The sequence below is a fragment of the Homarus americanus genome, unplaced genomic scaffold (genome assembly GCF_018991925.1).
Source record: "Homarus americanus isolate GMGI-L3 unplaced genomic scaffold, GMGI_Hamer_2.0 scaffold45698, whole genome shotgun sequence".
Lineage (NCBI taxonomy): Eukaryota > Metazoa > Arthropoda > Malacostraca > Decapoda > Nephropidae > Homarus > Homarus americanus.
In genome coordinates, this window is record NW_024735554.1 from 9,336,588 (window position 1) to 9,351,685 (window position 15,098).

A 15,098-nucleotide genomic window follows, 5' to 3' on the forward strand; every position below is an offset into this window, starting at 1 on the left:
TGTTGTGGGAAGATGTTTATTAAAAAACTAACCTTTATCCAATCGACTGCCTATTTCCACCCAGCTTCTTCGTTTTGCCACGTTATCACTATGCCATGGAGAAATCAAGTCATACAACTCTGTCTTGATTTTCACTAATTCAATTAATAATTCATCTGAAAAGAGCGATGAAATCATTTGTGTAATACTAATTTGTAAAAGGCTATATTTTGTTTAATATGTACTAAATGCAAGTCATTATTGTTTTCTTCAAATAAACCTACCTCTCCCATAATTCCACTTGCATGATTTCTTCTTCTTTGGATCCATGTTCACAACACCAAACCAAAGAATACACAACCAAACTCAGTGACGACCGAAGCAAGACTGGAGCAAGCACGTTGTTTCAATCCACACTGGTGGTGCGGCACGGGAAGGGATGCACACAGTACCGTCCCGCTCCAGTCAATATATCATTCTACGGATCGTCACTTGTATGAGCGAAACTTGATTTGACCGTGACTGCGACTGTGGACTTGCATGTAATAATATTTGACTGGAAGGTGAATGGAGCGTGACTGTCCCTATACAAGTAGTGTGAATAGAGCCTTACTAGCCAGAGAAAATATGCATGTAAAATAACTACTGTACTGTACTGCACTGTATACTCAAGAGTGAAGTACAGTATCAGAAATCTAAAATGCTTGGGACCAAGAGGCTTTTGGAAATTTTATATATTTACTCCATGAAGCTATATATAGTATATGAAGCTCCCTTGTGCCCTCCATACCCACACCCCTCCCCCATGACCCCATACCCATACCACTCCTCCACGCCCTCAATACCCACACCCCTCCATGCCTTCCATAATCCACACCCCTACTCCACGCCTTCCATAACCCACACCCCTCGTCCATGCTCTCAATACCCACATCCCTCCACGCCCTCCATAACCCACACCCCTCCATGCCTTCCATAATCCACACCCCCACTCCACACCTCCCATAACCCACACCCCTCCTCCATACCCACACCTTCAATAACTCACACCCCTCCATGCCCTCAATACCCATGCCTTCCATACCCACACCCTTCCTCCATGCCTTCCATAATCCACATCACTCCTTGCACTCCATAACCTACACCTCTCCACGCCTTCCATAACTCTCACTCCTCCTCCATGCCCTCCATACCCATACCCCGCCTCTACACCTTCCATAACCCACACCCCTCCTCCAGGCCCTCAATACCCACACCCTTGATCCACGCCCTCAATACCCACACCCCTCATCCCTGCCTTCCATAATCCACAACCCTAACCCCATGCCCTCCATACCCACACCCCTACCCCATGCCCTCCATACCCACACCCCTACCCCATGCCCTCCATAACCCACCCCCGCCTCCACTCCCTCAATACCCACACCACCAAGGGGCGTTGGTGCCTCAGGGGCCTTGCCAGAGGCGGTGGTGCCCTTAGGGTCCTTGCCAGGAGCATTAGCGCCCTCGGGGACCCTCCCAGAAACGGCGGCACCCCCAGGGGCAGTGGCGCTCCCAAAGGCTCTTCCAGGGATGGCAGCACCCTCAGGGGCTCTCCAAGGGATGGCGGCACCCTGGGGTCCCTGCCAGGGGCGGTGACGCCCCCAGGGGATCTCCCGGGGACAGCGGCGCTCCCATGCATGGCAGCGCCTTCATGGGCCCTGCCAGAAGCGTTGGCGCCTTTACCGACAGACAATAACTAACCCATAACACAACCCTAACACACTATTAGCTTAGCTAGGTGGGCTTCTCTTACTTCCTCCTAAATTTCTTCAATTTCCGAACTATAACTTCCATCCACCCAACTCTAATCTTCTTTCACCCTCCTTTCTCTAAAAAAAAAAAAAAAACCTAAGGGTCCTGCCAGGGGGCTCTCAGAGCTCCAAATAGCGTTAAAACTACTGCAACCAGGGCCCTCCCAGGTACGGGAGTGCTTCCAGATGCCGTCCCAGGGGCGGTGGCACCCCTAGGGGCTCTCCCAGAAAAATTGGCGCTCTCAGGGGTCCTCCCATGGACGGGAATGCCCGCAGGGGCCCTGCCAGGGGCGGCAGCGCAAGCCAGGGCGTTCCCACAGGCCCTCCCAGGAACGTCGGTGCCCCCAGGGTCTCTCCCAGTGACAGCGACGCCCTAAGAGCCCTCCAAGGGTCGACGGTGCCCTCAAGGGCTCTGCAAAGGGCGGTGGCGCCCCTAAAGGCCTTGCCATAGGTGGTAGTGCCCTCAGGGCCTTCCCAGGGATGGCAGCGCCCTCAGAGGTCCTTCCAGAAATGGTGGCACCACCAGGGGCCTTGATAGGGGCGGTGGCACTCCCAGGGTTGGCGGTGCCCACAGGGGACCTGTCAAAGGAGGTGGCTCCTCCAGGGGCCCTACCAATGGCGGTGGCGTCCCCAGGGGCTATCCAAGGGGCAGCGACACTCCAAGGGGGTCCTCCCAGGGACGGCAGTGCCTCCATGGGCTCGGCCAGAGGTGTTGGCGACCCTAGGGGTGCTGGCTCCCCCAGGGGCCCTACCAGGGGCTCTCTCAGGGACATCAGCACTCACGGGGGCCCTCCCAAGGACAGCGATCCTCCCAAGGGCACTGACATGGATAGCGGTGCTCCCAGAGACTGTCCTAGGGACAGTGCTCGCTCCCAGGGGCCCTCGCAGGGGCAATGGCATCCCCAGGTAGCTCCCAGGGACCCTCCCAGTGGTGGCGCCGACCCCATGGATGGCGGCGCTCCCAGGGGGCCTGGCTGGAGGGATGGCGCCCCCAAGGGCCATGGCAGGGGTGGTGGAGCCTCCAGAGGCCATCCCAGGGAGGGCAGCACCTCCATGGGCCCTGCCAGTGGCGTTGGCGCCCCCAGGGGCACTAATAGAGGTGCTGGAGTAGGCAGAGGCCCTGCCAGGGGCGCCGTCGCCCCCAGGGGCTCTCTCAGGGACAGCAGCGCTCACGGGGGCCCTCCCAAGGCCACCGATCCTCCCAGTGGCACTGCCAGGGACGGTGGCACTCCCAGAAGCTCTTCTATGGACAGCAACGCTCCCAGGGACCTCTCAGAGGCAGTGGTTTCCCCAAGGGCCATGCCAGGGACAGTGGAGCTCCCAGGGGCGATGCGGAACCCCAGGGACCATACCAAGGGTAACCAGGGGCCCTATAGCACGCTTGTCCGTTGTTTCATATATAGTACATACTTCCAGCTGTCCCTTGCTTAACTGTGATTGGTGGACTATTCTTTTAACCCACAAAATAACAGCCAATAGGAGCAGAGAGCAGTCAGTCAGCACAACACCACAACTTATGTTTTCCTGTTGGATACTATTCTCCAATACCTTCTTCAGGATGCGATAATACTGGAAGAAATGTGATGGGCGGCAGTGTATTTATTTAACGTTGCTTCTCCAAGAGCTCTAAATAGCGCAAAAACTACTGCAACCAGGTGCCCTCCCAGGTATGGGAGCACTTCCAGATGCCGTGCCAGGGACGGTGGCACCCCTAGGGGCTCTCCCAGGAAATTTGGTGCTCTCAGGGGCCCTCCCAGGGACGGCGGCGCCAGCAGGTTCTCTCCCAGTGACAGCAGCGCCCTAGTAGCCCTCCCAGGGACGGCGGTGCCCCCAGGGTCTCTCCCAGTGACAGCAGCGCCCTAGGAGCCCTCCCAGGGACGGCAGCGCCCTCAGGGGCCATGCCAGGGACAGCGGAGCTTCCAGGGGTTGCGTTGACCCCAGGGACAGTTCGAAAGGTCCCCAGGGGCCCTATGGCATGCTTGTCTGTCATGTCATATATGTTAAATATTTCCAACAGTCCCTTACTTAACTGTGATTGGTGGACTATTCTTTTAACCCACCAAATAACAGCCAATAGGAGCAGAGAGCAGTCAGTCAGCACAACACCACAACTTATGTTTTCCTGTTGGATATTCTTCTCCATTACCTTCTTCAGGATGCGATAATACTGGAAGAAATGTGATGGGCGGCGGTGTATTTATTTAATGTTGCTTCTCCCAGAGCTCTAAATAGCACAAAAACTACTGCAACCAGAGGCCCTTCCAGGGACTGGAGCACTCTCAGGGGCCCTCCCAGGGATGGCAGCGCCTCCATGGGCCCTGCCAGAGGCGTTGGCGCCCCCAGGGGCACTGCTAGAGGTACTGGCGTAGGCAGGGGCCCTGCCAGGGGCGCCGTCGCCCCCAGGGGCTCTCTCAGGGACAGCGGCACTCACGGGGGCCCTCCTAGGGCCAGCGATACTCTCAGTGGCACTGCCAGGGACAGTGGCGCTCCCAGAAGCTCTCCTATGGACAGCGACGCTCCCAGGGACCTCTCAGGGGCAGTGGTTTCCCCAAGGGCCATGCCAGGGACAGTGGAGCTCCCAGGGGCGATGCCGACCCCAGGGACCGTACCAAGGGTCCCCAGGGGCCCTATAGCACGCTTGTCCGTGTCCTATATAGTACATACTTCCAGCTGTCCCTTGCTTAACTGTGATTGGTGGACTATTCTTTTAACCCACCAAATAACAGCCAATAGGAGCAGAGAGCAGTCAGTCAGCACAACACCACAATTTATGTTTTCCTGTTGGATACTATTCTCCAATACCTTCTTCAGAATGCGATAATACTGGAAGAAATGTGATGGGCGGCGGTGTATTTATTTAACGTTGCTTCTCCAAGAGCTCTAAATAGTGCAAAAACTACTGCAACCAGGTGCCCTCCCAGGTACGGGGGCACTTCCAGATGCCGTGCCAGGGTCGGTGGTACCCCTAGGGGCTCTCCCAGGAAATTTGGTGCTCTCAGGGGCCCTCCCAGGGACGGCGGCGCCCACAGGTTCTCTCCCAGTGACAGCAGCGCCCTAGGAGCCCTCCCAGGGATGGCGGCGCCCCCAGGGTCTCTCCCAGTGACAGAAGCGCCCTCGGAGCCCTCCCAGGGACGGCAGCGCCCCCAAGGGACATGCCAGGGACAGCGGAGCTTCCAGGGGTTGCGTTGACCCCAGGGACAGTTCGAAAGGTCCCCAGGGGCCCTATGGCATGCTTGTCTGTCATGTCATATATATTAAATATTTCCAACAGTCCCTTACTTAACTGTGATTGGTGGACTATTCTTTTAACCCACCAAATAACAGCCAATAGGAGCAGAGAGCAGTCAGTCAGCACAACACCACAACTTATGTTTTCCTGTTGGATACTATTCTCCAATACCTTCTTCACGATGCCATAATACTGGAAGAAATGTGATGGGCGGCGGTGTATTTATTCAATGTTGCTTCTCCCAGAGCTCTAAATAGCGGAAAAACTACTGCAACCAGAGACCTTTCCAGGAAAGGGAGCACTCTCAGGGGTCCTCCCAGGGACAGTGGCGCCCCCAGGAACAGCGGCGCCACAGAGGCATTCCCAGGGACGTCGGCGCCTCCAAAGGCCCTACAAGGGACGGTGGCGCTTTTAGGGGCACTGGCGCCCCCAGGGACTCTCCCTGGGACAATGTCGCCCCCAGGGGCCCCCCAAAGAACGGCAGCGCCCCCAGGGTCTCTCCCAGTGACAGCAGCGCCCTAGGAGCCCTCCCAGGGACGGCAGCGCCCTCAGGGGCCATGCCAGGGACAGCGGAGCTTCCAGGGGTTGCGTTGACCCCAGGGACAGTTCGAAAGGTCCCCAGGGGCCCTATGGCATGCTTGTCTGTCATGTCATATATGTTAAATATTTCCAACAGTCCCTTACTTAACTGTGATTGGTGGACTATTCTTTTAACCCACCAAATAACAGCCAATAGGAGCAGAGAGCAGTCAGTCAGCACAACACCACAACTTATGTTTTCCTGTTGGATATTCTTCTCCATTACCTTCTTCAGGATGCGATAATACTGGAAGAAATGTGATGGGCGGCGGTGTATTTATTTAATGTTGCTTCTCCCAGAGCTCTAAATAGCACAAAAACTACTGCAACCAGAGGCCCTTCCAGGGACTGGAGCACTCTCAGGGGCCCTCCCAGGGATGGCAGCGCCTCCATGGGCCCTGCCAGAGGCGTTGGCGCCCCCAGGGGCACTGCTAGAGGTACTGGCGTAGGCAGGGGCCCTGCCAGGGGCGCCGTCGCCCCCAGGGGCTCTCTCAGGGACAGCGGCACTCACGGGGGCCCTCCTAGGGCCAGCGATACTCTCAGTGGCACTGCCAGGGACAGTGGCGCTCCCAGAAGCTCTCCTATGGACAGCGACGCTCCCAGGGACCTCTCAGGGGCAGTGGTTTCCCCAAGGGCCATGCCAGGGACAGTGGAGCTCCCAGGGGCGATGCCGACCCCAGGGACCGTACCAAGGGTCCCCAGGGGCCCTATAGCACGCTAGTCCGTGTCCTATATAGTACATACTTCCAGCTGTCCCTTGCTTAGCTGTGATTGGTGGACTATTCTTTTAACCCACCAAATAACAGCCAATAGGAGCAGAGAGCAGTCAGTCAGCACAACACCACAATTTATGTTTTCCTGTTGGATACTATTCTCCAATACCTTCTTCAGAATGCGATAATACTGGAAGAAATGTGATGGGCGGCGGTGTATTTATTTAACGTTGCTTCTCCAAGAGCTCTAAATAGCGCAAAAACTACTGCAACCAGGTGCCCTCCCAGGTACGGGGGCACTTCCAGATGCCGTGCCAGGGTCGGTGGTACCCCTCGGGGCTCTCCCAGGAAATTTGGTGCTCTCAGGGGCCCTCCCAGGGACGGCGGCGCCCACAGGTTCTCTCCAAGTGACAGCAGCGCCCTAGGAGCCCTCCCAGGGATGGCGGCGCCCCCAGGGTCTCTCCCAGTGACAGAAGCGCCCTCGGAGCCCTCCCAGGGACGGCAGCGCCCCCAAGGGACATGCCAGGGACAGCGGAGCTTCCAGGGGTTGCGTTGACCCCAGGGACAGTTCGAAAGGTCCCCAGGGGCCCTATGGCATGCTTGTCTGTCATGTCATATATATTAAATATTTCCAACAGTCCCTTACTTAACTGTGATTGGTGGACTATTCTTTTAACCCACCAAATAACAGCCAATAGGAGCAGAGAGCAGTCAGTCAGCACAACACCACAACTTATGTTTTCCTGTTGGATACTATTCTCCAATACCTTCTTCAGGATGCGATAATACTGGAAGAAATGTGATGGGCGGCGGTGTATTTATTCAATGTTGCTTCTCCCAGAGCTCTAAATAGCGGAAAAACTACTGCAACCAGAGACCTTTCCAGGAAAGGGAGCACTCTCAGGGGTCCTCCCAGGGACAGTGGCGCCCCCAGGAACAGCGGCGCCACAGAGGCATTCCCAGGGACGTCGGCGCCTCCAAAGGCCCTGCAAGGGACGGTGGCGCTTTTAGGGGCACTGGCGCCCCCAGGGACTCTCCCTGGGACAATGTCGCCCCCAGGGGCCCCCCAAGGAACGGCAGCGCCCCCAGGGTCTCTCCCAGTGACAGCAGCGCCCTAGGAGCCCTCCCAGGGACGGCAGCGCCCTCAGGGGCAATGCCAGGGACAGCGGAGCTTCCAGGGGTTGCGTTGACCCCAGGGACAGTTCGAAAGGTCCCCAGGGGCCCTATGGCATGCTTGTCTGTCATGTCATATATGTTAAATATTTCCAACAGTCCCTTACTTAACTGTGATTGGTGGACTATTCTTTTAACCCACCAAATAACAGCCAATAGGAGCAGAGAGCAGTCAGTCAGCACAACACCACAACTTATGTTTTCCTGTTGGATATTCTTCTCCATTACCTTCTTCAGGATGCGATAATACTGGAAGAAATGTGATGGGCGGCGGTGTATTTATTTAATGTTGCTTCTCCCAGAGCTCTAAATAGCACAAAAACTACTGCAACCAGAGGCCCTTCCAGGGACTGGAGCACTCTCAGGGGCCCTCCCAGGGATGGCAGCGCCTCCATGGGCCCTGCCAGAGGCGTTGGCGCCCCCAGGGGCACTGCTAGAGGTACTGGCGTAGGCAGGGGCCCTGCCAGGGGCGCCGTCGCCCCCAGGGGCTCTCTCAGGGACAGCGGCACTCACGGGGGCCCTCCTAGGGCCAGCGATACTCTCAGTGGCACTGCCAGGGACAGTGGCGCTCCCAGAAGCTCTCCTATGGACAGCGACGCTCCCAGGGACCTCTCAGGGGCAGTGGTTTCCCCAAGGGCCATGCCAGGGACAGTGGAGCTCCCAGGGGCGATGCCGACCCCAGGGACCGTACCAAGGGTCCCCAGGGGCCCTATAGCACGCTAGTCCGTGTCCTATATAGTACATACTTCCAGCTGTCCCTTGCTTAGCTGTGATTGGTGGACTATTCTTTTAACCCACCAAATAACAGCCAATAGGAGCAGAGAGCAGTCAGTCAGCACAACACCACAATTTATGTTTTCCTGTTGGATACTATTCTCCAATACCTTCTTCAGAATGCGATAATACTGGAAGAAATGTGATGGGCGGCGGTGTATTTATTTAACGTTGCTTCTCCAAGAGCTCTAAATAGCGCAAAAACTACTGCAACCAGGTGCCCTCCCAGGTACGGGGGCACTTCCAGATGCCGTGCCAGGGTCGGTGGTACCCCTCGGGGCTCTCCCAGGAAATTTGGTGCTCTCAGGGGCCCTCCCAGGGACGGCGGCGCCCACAGGTTCTCTCCAAGTGACAGCAGCGCCCTAGGAGCCCTCCCAGGGATGGCGGCGCCCCCAGGGTCTCTCCCAGTGACAGAAGCGCCCTCGGAGCCCTCCCAGGGACGGCAGCGCCCCCAAGGGACATGCCAGGGACAGCGGAGCTTCCAGGGGTTGCGTTGACCCCAGGGACAGTTCGAAAGGTCCCCAGGGGCCCTATGGCATGCTTGTCTGTCATGTCATATATATTAAATATTTCCAACAGTCCCTTACTTAACTGTGATTGGTGGACTATTCTTTTAACCAACCAAATAACAGCCAATAGGAGCAGAGAGCAGTCAGTCAGCACAACACCACAACTTATGTTTTCCTGTTGGATATTCTTCTCCATTACCTTCTTCAGGATGCGATAATACTGGAAGAAATGTGATGGGCGGCGGTGTATTTATTCAATGTTGCTTCTCCCAGAGCTCTAAATAGCGGAAAAACTACTGCAACCAGAGACCTTTCCAGGAAAGGGAGCACTCTCAGGGGTCCTCCCAGGGACAGTGGCGCCCCCAGGAACAGCGGCGCCACAGAGGCATTCCCAGGGACGTCGGCGCCTCCAAAGGCCCTGCAAGGGACGGTGGCGCTTTTAGGGGCACTGGCGCCCCCAAGGGACTCTCCCTGGGACAATGTCGCCCCCAGGGGCCCCCCAAGGAACGGCAGCGCCCCCAGGGTCTCTCCCAGTGACAGCAGCGCCCTAGGAGCCCTCCCAGGGACGGCAGCGCCCTCAGGGGCCATGCCAGGGACAGCGGAGCTTCCAGGGGTTGCGTTGACCCCAGGGACAGTTCGAAAGGTCCCCAGGGGCCCTATGGCATGCTTGTCTGTCATGTCATATATGTTAAATATTTCCAACAGTCCCTTACTTAACTGTGATTGGTGGACTATTCTTTTAACCCACCAAATAACAGCCAATAGGAGCAGAGAGCAGTCAGTCAGCACAACACCACAACTTATGTTTTCCTGTTGGATATTCTTCTCCATTACCTTCTTCAGGATGCGATAATACTGGAAGAAATGTGATGGGCGGCGGTGTATTTATTTAATGTTGCTTCTCCCAGAGCTCTAAATAGCACAAAAACTACTGCAACCAGAGGCCCTTCCAGGGACTGGAGCACTCTCAGGGGCCCTCCCAGGGATGGCAGCGCCTCCATGGGCCCTGCCAGAGGCGTTGGCGCCCCCAGGGGCACTGCTAGAGGTACTGGCGTAGGCAGGGGCCCTGCCAGGGGCGCCGTCGCCCCCAGGGGCTCTCTCAGGGACAGCGGCACTCACGGGGGCCCTCCTAGGGCCAGCGATACTCTCAGTGGCACTGCCAGGGACAGTGGCGCTCCCAGAAGCTCTCCTATGGACAGCGACGCTCCCAGGGACCTCTCAGGGGCAGTGGTTTCCCCAAGGGCCATGCCAGGGACAGTGGAGCTCCCAGGGGCGATGCCGACCCCAGGGACCGTACCAAGGGTCCCCAGGGGCCCTATAGCAGGCTAGTCCGTGTCCTATATAGTACATACTTCCAGCTGTCCCTTGCTTAGCTGTGATTGGTGGACTATTCTTTTAACCCACCAAATAACAGCCAATAGGAGCAGAGAGCAGTCAGTCAGCACAACACCACAATTTATGTTTTCCTGTTGGATACTATTCTCCAATACCTTCTTCAGAATGCGATAATACTGGAAGAAATGTGATGGGCGGCGGTGTATTTATTTAACGTTGCTTCTCCAAGAGCTCTAAATAGCGCAAAAACTACTGCAACCAGGTGCCCTCCCAGGTACGGGGGCACTTCCAGATGCCGTGCCAGGGTCGGTGGTACCCCTAGGGGCTCTCCCAGGAAATTTGGTGCTCTCAGGGGCCCTCCCAGGGACGGCGGCGCCCACAGGTTCTCTCCCAGTGACAGCAGCGCCCTAGGAGCCCTCCCAGGGATGGCGGCGCCCCCAGGGTCTCTCCCAGTGACAGAAGCGCCCTCGGAGCCCTCCCAGGGACGGCAGCGCCCCCAAGGGACATGCCAGGGACAGCGGAGCTTCCAGGGGTTGCGTTGACCCCAGGGACAGTTCGAAAGGTCCCCAGGGGCCCTATGGCATGCTTGTCTGTCATGTCATATATATTAAATATTTCCAACAGTCCCTTACTTAACTGTGATTGGTGGACTATTCTTTTAACCCACCAAATAACAGCCAATAGGAGCAGAGAGCAGTCAGTCAGCACAACACCACAACTTATGTTTTCCTGTTGGATACTATTCTCCAATACCTTCTTCAGGATGCGATAATACTGGAAGAAATGTGATGGGCGGCGGTGTATTTATTCAATGTTGCTTCTCCCAGAGCTCTAAATAGCGGAAAAACTACTGCAACCAGAGACCTTTCCAGGAAAGGGAGCACTCTCAGGGGTCCTCCCAGGGACAGTGGCGCCCCCAGGAACAGCGGCGCCACAGAGGCATTCCCAGGGACGTCGGCGCCTCCAAAGGCCCTGCAAGGGACGGTGGCGCTTTTAGGGGCACTGGCGCCCCCAGGGACTCTCCCTGGGACAATGTCGCCCCCAGGGGCCCTCCTATAAACGGCAGCACCCTCGGGGGCCCTCCCAGAAACGGTGGCGCCCCCAGGGGCCTTGATAGAGGCGGTGGCACTCCCAGGAAGAGCGGCGCCCTCATGGGCCTTCCTAAAGATGGAGGCGCTCCCAGGGGGCCTGGCAGGAGTGGTGGCGCCCCCAGCGGCTCTGCCAGGGGCGGTGGAGCCCCCAGGGGCCCTCCCAGGGACGGCAGCGCCTCCATGTGCCCTGCCAGAGGCCTTGGCGCCCCCAGGAGCACTGCTAGAGGTGCTGGCATAGGCAGGGGTCCTGCCTAGGGCGCCGTCGCCCCCAGGGGTTCTCTCGGGGAAAGTGGCGCTCACGGGGGCCCTCCCAGGGCCAGCGATCCTCACAGTGGCACTGTCAGGAATGGTGGCGCTCCCATAAGCTCTTCTATGGACAGCGACGCTCCCGGGGACCTCTCAGGGGCAGTGGTTTCCCCAAGGCCCATGCCAGGGACATTAGAGCTCCCAGGGGCGATGCCGACTCCAGGGACCGTACCAAGGGTCCCCAGAGACCCTATAGCATGCTTGTCAGTCGTATCCTATATACAGTAGTACATACTTCCAGCTGTCCCTTGCTTAACTGTGATTGGTGGACTATTCTTTTAACCCACCAAATAACAGCCAATAGGAGCAGAGAGCAGTCAGTCAGCACAACACAACAACTTATGTTTTCCTGTTGAATATTATTCTCAAATACCTTCTTCAGAATGCGATAATACCGGAAATGTGATGGGCGGCAGTGTAATTATTTAACGTTGTTTCTCCCAGAGCTCTAAATAGCGCAAAAACTACTGCAACCAGAGGCCCTTCCAGGGACGGGAGCACTCTCAGGGGCCCTCCCAGGGATGGCAGCGCCTCCATGGGCTCTGCCAGAGGCGTTGGCGCCCCCAGGGGCACTGCTAGAGGTACAGGCGTAGGCAGGGGCCCTGCCAGGGCCGCCGTCGCCCCCAGGGGCTCTCTCAGGGACAGCGGCACTCACGGGGGCCCTCCTAGGGCCAGCGATACTCTCAGTGGCACTGACAGGGACAGTGGCGCTCCCAGAAGCTCTCCTATGGACAGCGACGCTCCCAGGGACCTCTCAGGGGCAGTGGTTTCCCCAAGGGCCATTCCAGGGACAGTGGAGCTCCCAGAGGCGATGCCGACCCCAGGGACCGTACCAAGGGTCCCCAGGGGCCCTATAGCAAGCTTGTCCGTGTCCTATATAGTACATACTTCCAGCTGTCCCTTGCTTAACTGTGATTGGTGGACTATTCTTTTAACCCACCAAATAACAGCCAATAGGAGCAGAGAGCAGTCAGTCAGCACAACACCACAATTTATGTTTTCCTGTTGGATACTATTCTCCAATACCTTCTTCAGAATGCGATAATACTGGAAGAAATGTGATGGGCGGCGGTGTATTTATTTAACGTTGCTTCTCCAAGGGCTCTAAATAGCGCAAAAACTACTGCAACCAGGTGCTCTCCTAGGTACGGGGGCACTTCCAGATGCCGTGCCAGGGTCGGTGGTACCCCTAGGGGCTCTCCCAGGAAATTTGGTGCCCTCAGGGGCCCTCCCAGTGACGGCGGCGCCCACAGGTTCTCTCCCAGTGACAGCAGCGCCCTAGGAGCCCTCCCAGGGATGGCGGCGCCCCCAGGGTCTCTCCCAGTGACAGAAGCGCCCTCGGAGCCCTCCCAGGGACGGCAGCGCCCCCAGGGGACATGCCAGGGACAGCGGAGCTTCCAGGGGTTGCGTTGACCCCAGGGACAGTTCGAAAGGTCCCCAGGGGCCCTATGGCATGCTTGTCTGTCATGTCATATATATTAAATATTTCCAACAGTCCCTTACTTAACTGTGATTGGTGGACTATTCTTTTAACCCACCAAATAACAGCCAATAGGAGCAGAGAGCAGTCAGTCAGCACAACACCACAACTTATGTTTTCCTGTTGGATATTATTCTCCATTACCTTCTTCAGGATGCGATAATACTGGAAGAAATGTGATGGGCGGCGGTGTATTTATTTAATGTTGCTTCTCCCAGAGCTCTAAATAGCGCAAAAACTACTGCAACCAGAGACCCTTCCAGGAAAGGGAGCACTCTCAGGGGTCCTCCCAGGGACAGTGGCGCCCCCAGGAACAGCGGCACCACAGAGGTCCTCCCAGGGACGTCGGCGCCTCCAAAGGCCCTGCAAGGGATGGTGGCGCTTTTAGGGGCACTGGCGCCCCCAGGGACTCTCCCTCGGACAATGTCGCCCCCAGGGGCCCCCCAAGGAACGGCAGCGCCCTCAGGGGCCCTCCTATAAGCGGCAGCACCCTCGGGGGCCCTCCAAGAAACGGTGGCGCCCCCAGGGGCCTTGATAGAGGCGGTGGCACTCCCAGGAAGAGCGGCGCCCTCATGGGCCTTCCTAAAGATGGAGGCGCTCCCAGGGGGCCTGGCAGGAGTGGTGGCGCCCCCAGCGGCTCTGCCAGGGGCGGTGGAGCCCCCAGGGGCCCTCCCAGGGACAGCAGCACCTCCATGTGCCCTGCCAGAGGCGTTGGCGCCCCCAGGGGCACTGCTAGAGGTACTGGCATAGGCAGGGGCCCTGCCAGGGGCGCCGTCGCCCCCCGGAACTCTCTCAGGGACAGCGGCGCTCACGGAGGCCTTCCCAGGGCCAGCGATCCTCCCAGTGTCACTGCCAGGGACGTGGCGCTCCCAGAAGCTCTCCTATGGACAGAGACCTCTCAGGGGCAGTGGTTTCCCCAAGGACCATGATAGGGAAAGTGGAGCTCCCAGGGGCGATGAAAACCCCAGACACCGTACCAAGGGTCCCCAGGGGCCCTATGGCATGCTTGTCTGTCATGTCATATATATTAAATATTTCCAACAGTCCCTTACTTAACTGTAATTGGTGGACTATTCTTTTAACCCACCAAATAACAGCCAATAGGAGCAGAGAGCAGTCAGTCAGCACAACACCACAACTTATGTTTTCCTGTTGGATATTATTCTCCATTACCTTCTTCAGGATGCGATAATACTGGAAGAAATGTGATGGGCGGCGGTGTATTTATTTAATGTTGCTCCTCCCAGAGCTCTAAATAGCGCAAAAACTACTGCAACCAGAGGCCCTTCCAGGAAAGGGAGCACTCTCAGGGGTCCTCCCAGGTACAGTGGCGCCCCCAGGAACAGCGGCGCCGCAGAGGCCCTCCCAGGGACGTCGGCGCCTCCAAGGGCCCTGCAAGGGACGGTGGCGCTATTAGGGGCGCTGGCGCCCCCAGGGGTTCTCCCTGGGACAATGTCACCCCCAGGGACCCCCAAGGAACGGCAGCGCCCTCAGGGGCCCTCCCATAAACGGCAGCACCCTCGGGGCCCTCCCAGAAATGGTGGCGACCCTAGGGGCCTCGCCAGAGGCGGTGGCACTCCCAGGAAGAGCGGCGCCCCCATGGGCCTTCCCAAAGATTGCGACGCTCCCAGTGGGCCTGGCAGGAGCGGTGGCTCCCCCAGGGGCCCTGCCAGGGGCGGTGGAGCCCCCTGGGTCTCTCCCAGTGACAGCAGCGCCCTAGGAGCCCTCCCAGCGACGGTAGCGCCTCCATGGGCCCTGCCAGAGGCCTTGGCGCCCCCAGGAGCACTGCTAGAGGTGCTGGCATAGGCAGGGGTCCTGCCTGGGGCGCCGTCGCCCCCAGGGGTTCTCTCGGGGACAGTGGCGCTCACGGGGGCCCTCCCAGGGCCAGCGATCCTCACAGTGGCACTGCCAGGAATGGTGGCGCTCCCAGAAGCTCTCCTATGGACAGCGACGCTCCCAGGGACCTCTCAGGGGCAGTGGTTTCCCCAAGGCCCATGCCAGGGACATTGGAGCTCCCAGGGGCGATGCCGACCCCAGGGACCGTACCAAGGGTCCCCAGAGACCCTATAGCATGCTTGTCCGTCGTATCCTATATACAGTAGTACATACTTCTAGCTGTCCCTTGCTTAACTGTGAT

General features: G+C 57.7%; 5 protein-coding genes across 5 annotated transcripts; all 5 read left to right on the top strand.

The window, feature by feature from the left end:
* The first annotated feature begins 2,252 nt into the window (after nucleotides 1-2,252).
* On the top strand, nucleotides 2,253-3,576 carry LOC121871328 (basic proline-rich protein-like). The gene is made up of 2 exons (XM_042373548.1): nucleotides 2,253-3,129; nucleotides 3,428-3,576. Exons 1-2 carry the CDS (start codon nucleotides 2,253-2,255, stop codon nucleotides 3,574-3,576), a joined length of 1,026 nt encoding a protein of 341 aa, XP_042229482.1.
* A 507-nt stretch (nucleotides 3,577-4,083) lies between these two features.
* Nucleotides 4,084-6,849, top strand: LOC121871329 (collagen alpha-1(II) chain-like). The gene is made up of 5 exons (XM_042373549.1): nucleotides 4,084-4,412; nucleotides 4,694-4,871; nucleotides 5,259-5,633; nucleotides 6,106-6,296; nucleotides 6,582-6,849. The coding sequence occupies exons 1-5, from the start codon at nucleotides 4,084-4,086 to the stop codon at nucleotides 6,847-6,849; spliced, it is 1,341 nt and encodes a 446-aa protein (XP_042229483.1).
* Nucleotides 6,850-7,845: 996 nt separating this feature from the next.
* Nucleotides 7,846-11,143, top strand: LOC121871330 (collagen alpha-1(I) chain-like). The gene is made up of 7 exons (XM_042373550.1): nucleotides 7,846-7,905; nucleotides 8,024-8,184; nucleotides 8,470-8,727; nucleotides 9,068-9,410; nucleotides 9,883-10,073; nucleotides 10,359-10,616; nucleotides 10,957-11,143. The coding sequence occupies exons 1-7, from the start codon at nucleotides 7,846-7,848 to the stop codon at nucleotides 11,141-11,143; spliced, it is 1,458 nt and encodes a 485-aa protein (XP_042229484.1).
* A 404-nt stretch (nucleotides 11,144-11,547) lies between these two features.
* Nucleotides 11,548-13,890, top strand: LOC121871331 (basic salivary proline-rich protein 1-like). The gene is made up of 4 exons (XM_042373551.1): nucleotides 11,548-11,684; nucleotides 11,926-12,345; nucleotides 12,627-12,804; nucleotides 13,213-13,890. Exons 1-4 carry the CDS (start codon nucleotides 11,548-11,550, stop codon nucleotides 13,888-13,890), a joined length of 1,413 nt encoding a protein of 470 aa, XP_042229485.1.
* Nucleotides 13,887-14,767, top strand: LOC121871333 (circumsporozoite protein-like). The gene is made up of 2 exons (XM_042373552.1): nucleotides 13,887-13,969; nucleotides 14,254-14,767. The coding sequence occupies exons 1-2, from the start codon at nucleotides 13,887-13,889 to the stop codon at nucleotides 14,765-14,767; spliced, it is 597 nt and encodes a 198-aa protein (XP_042229486.1).
* Nucleotides 14,768-15,098: the final 331 nt, after the last annotated feature.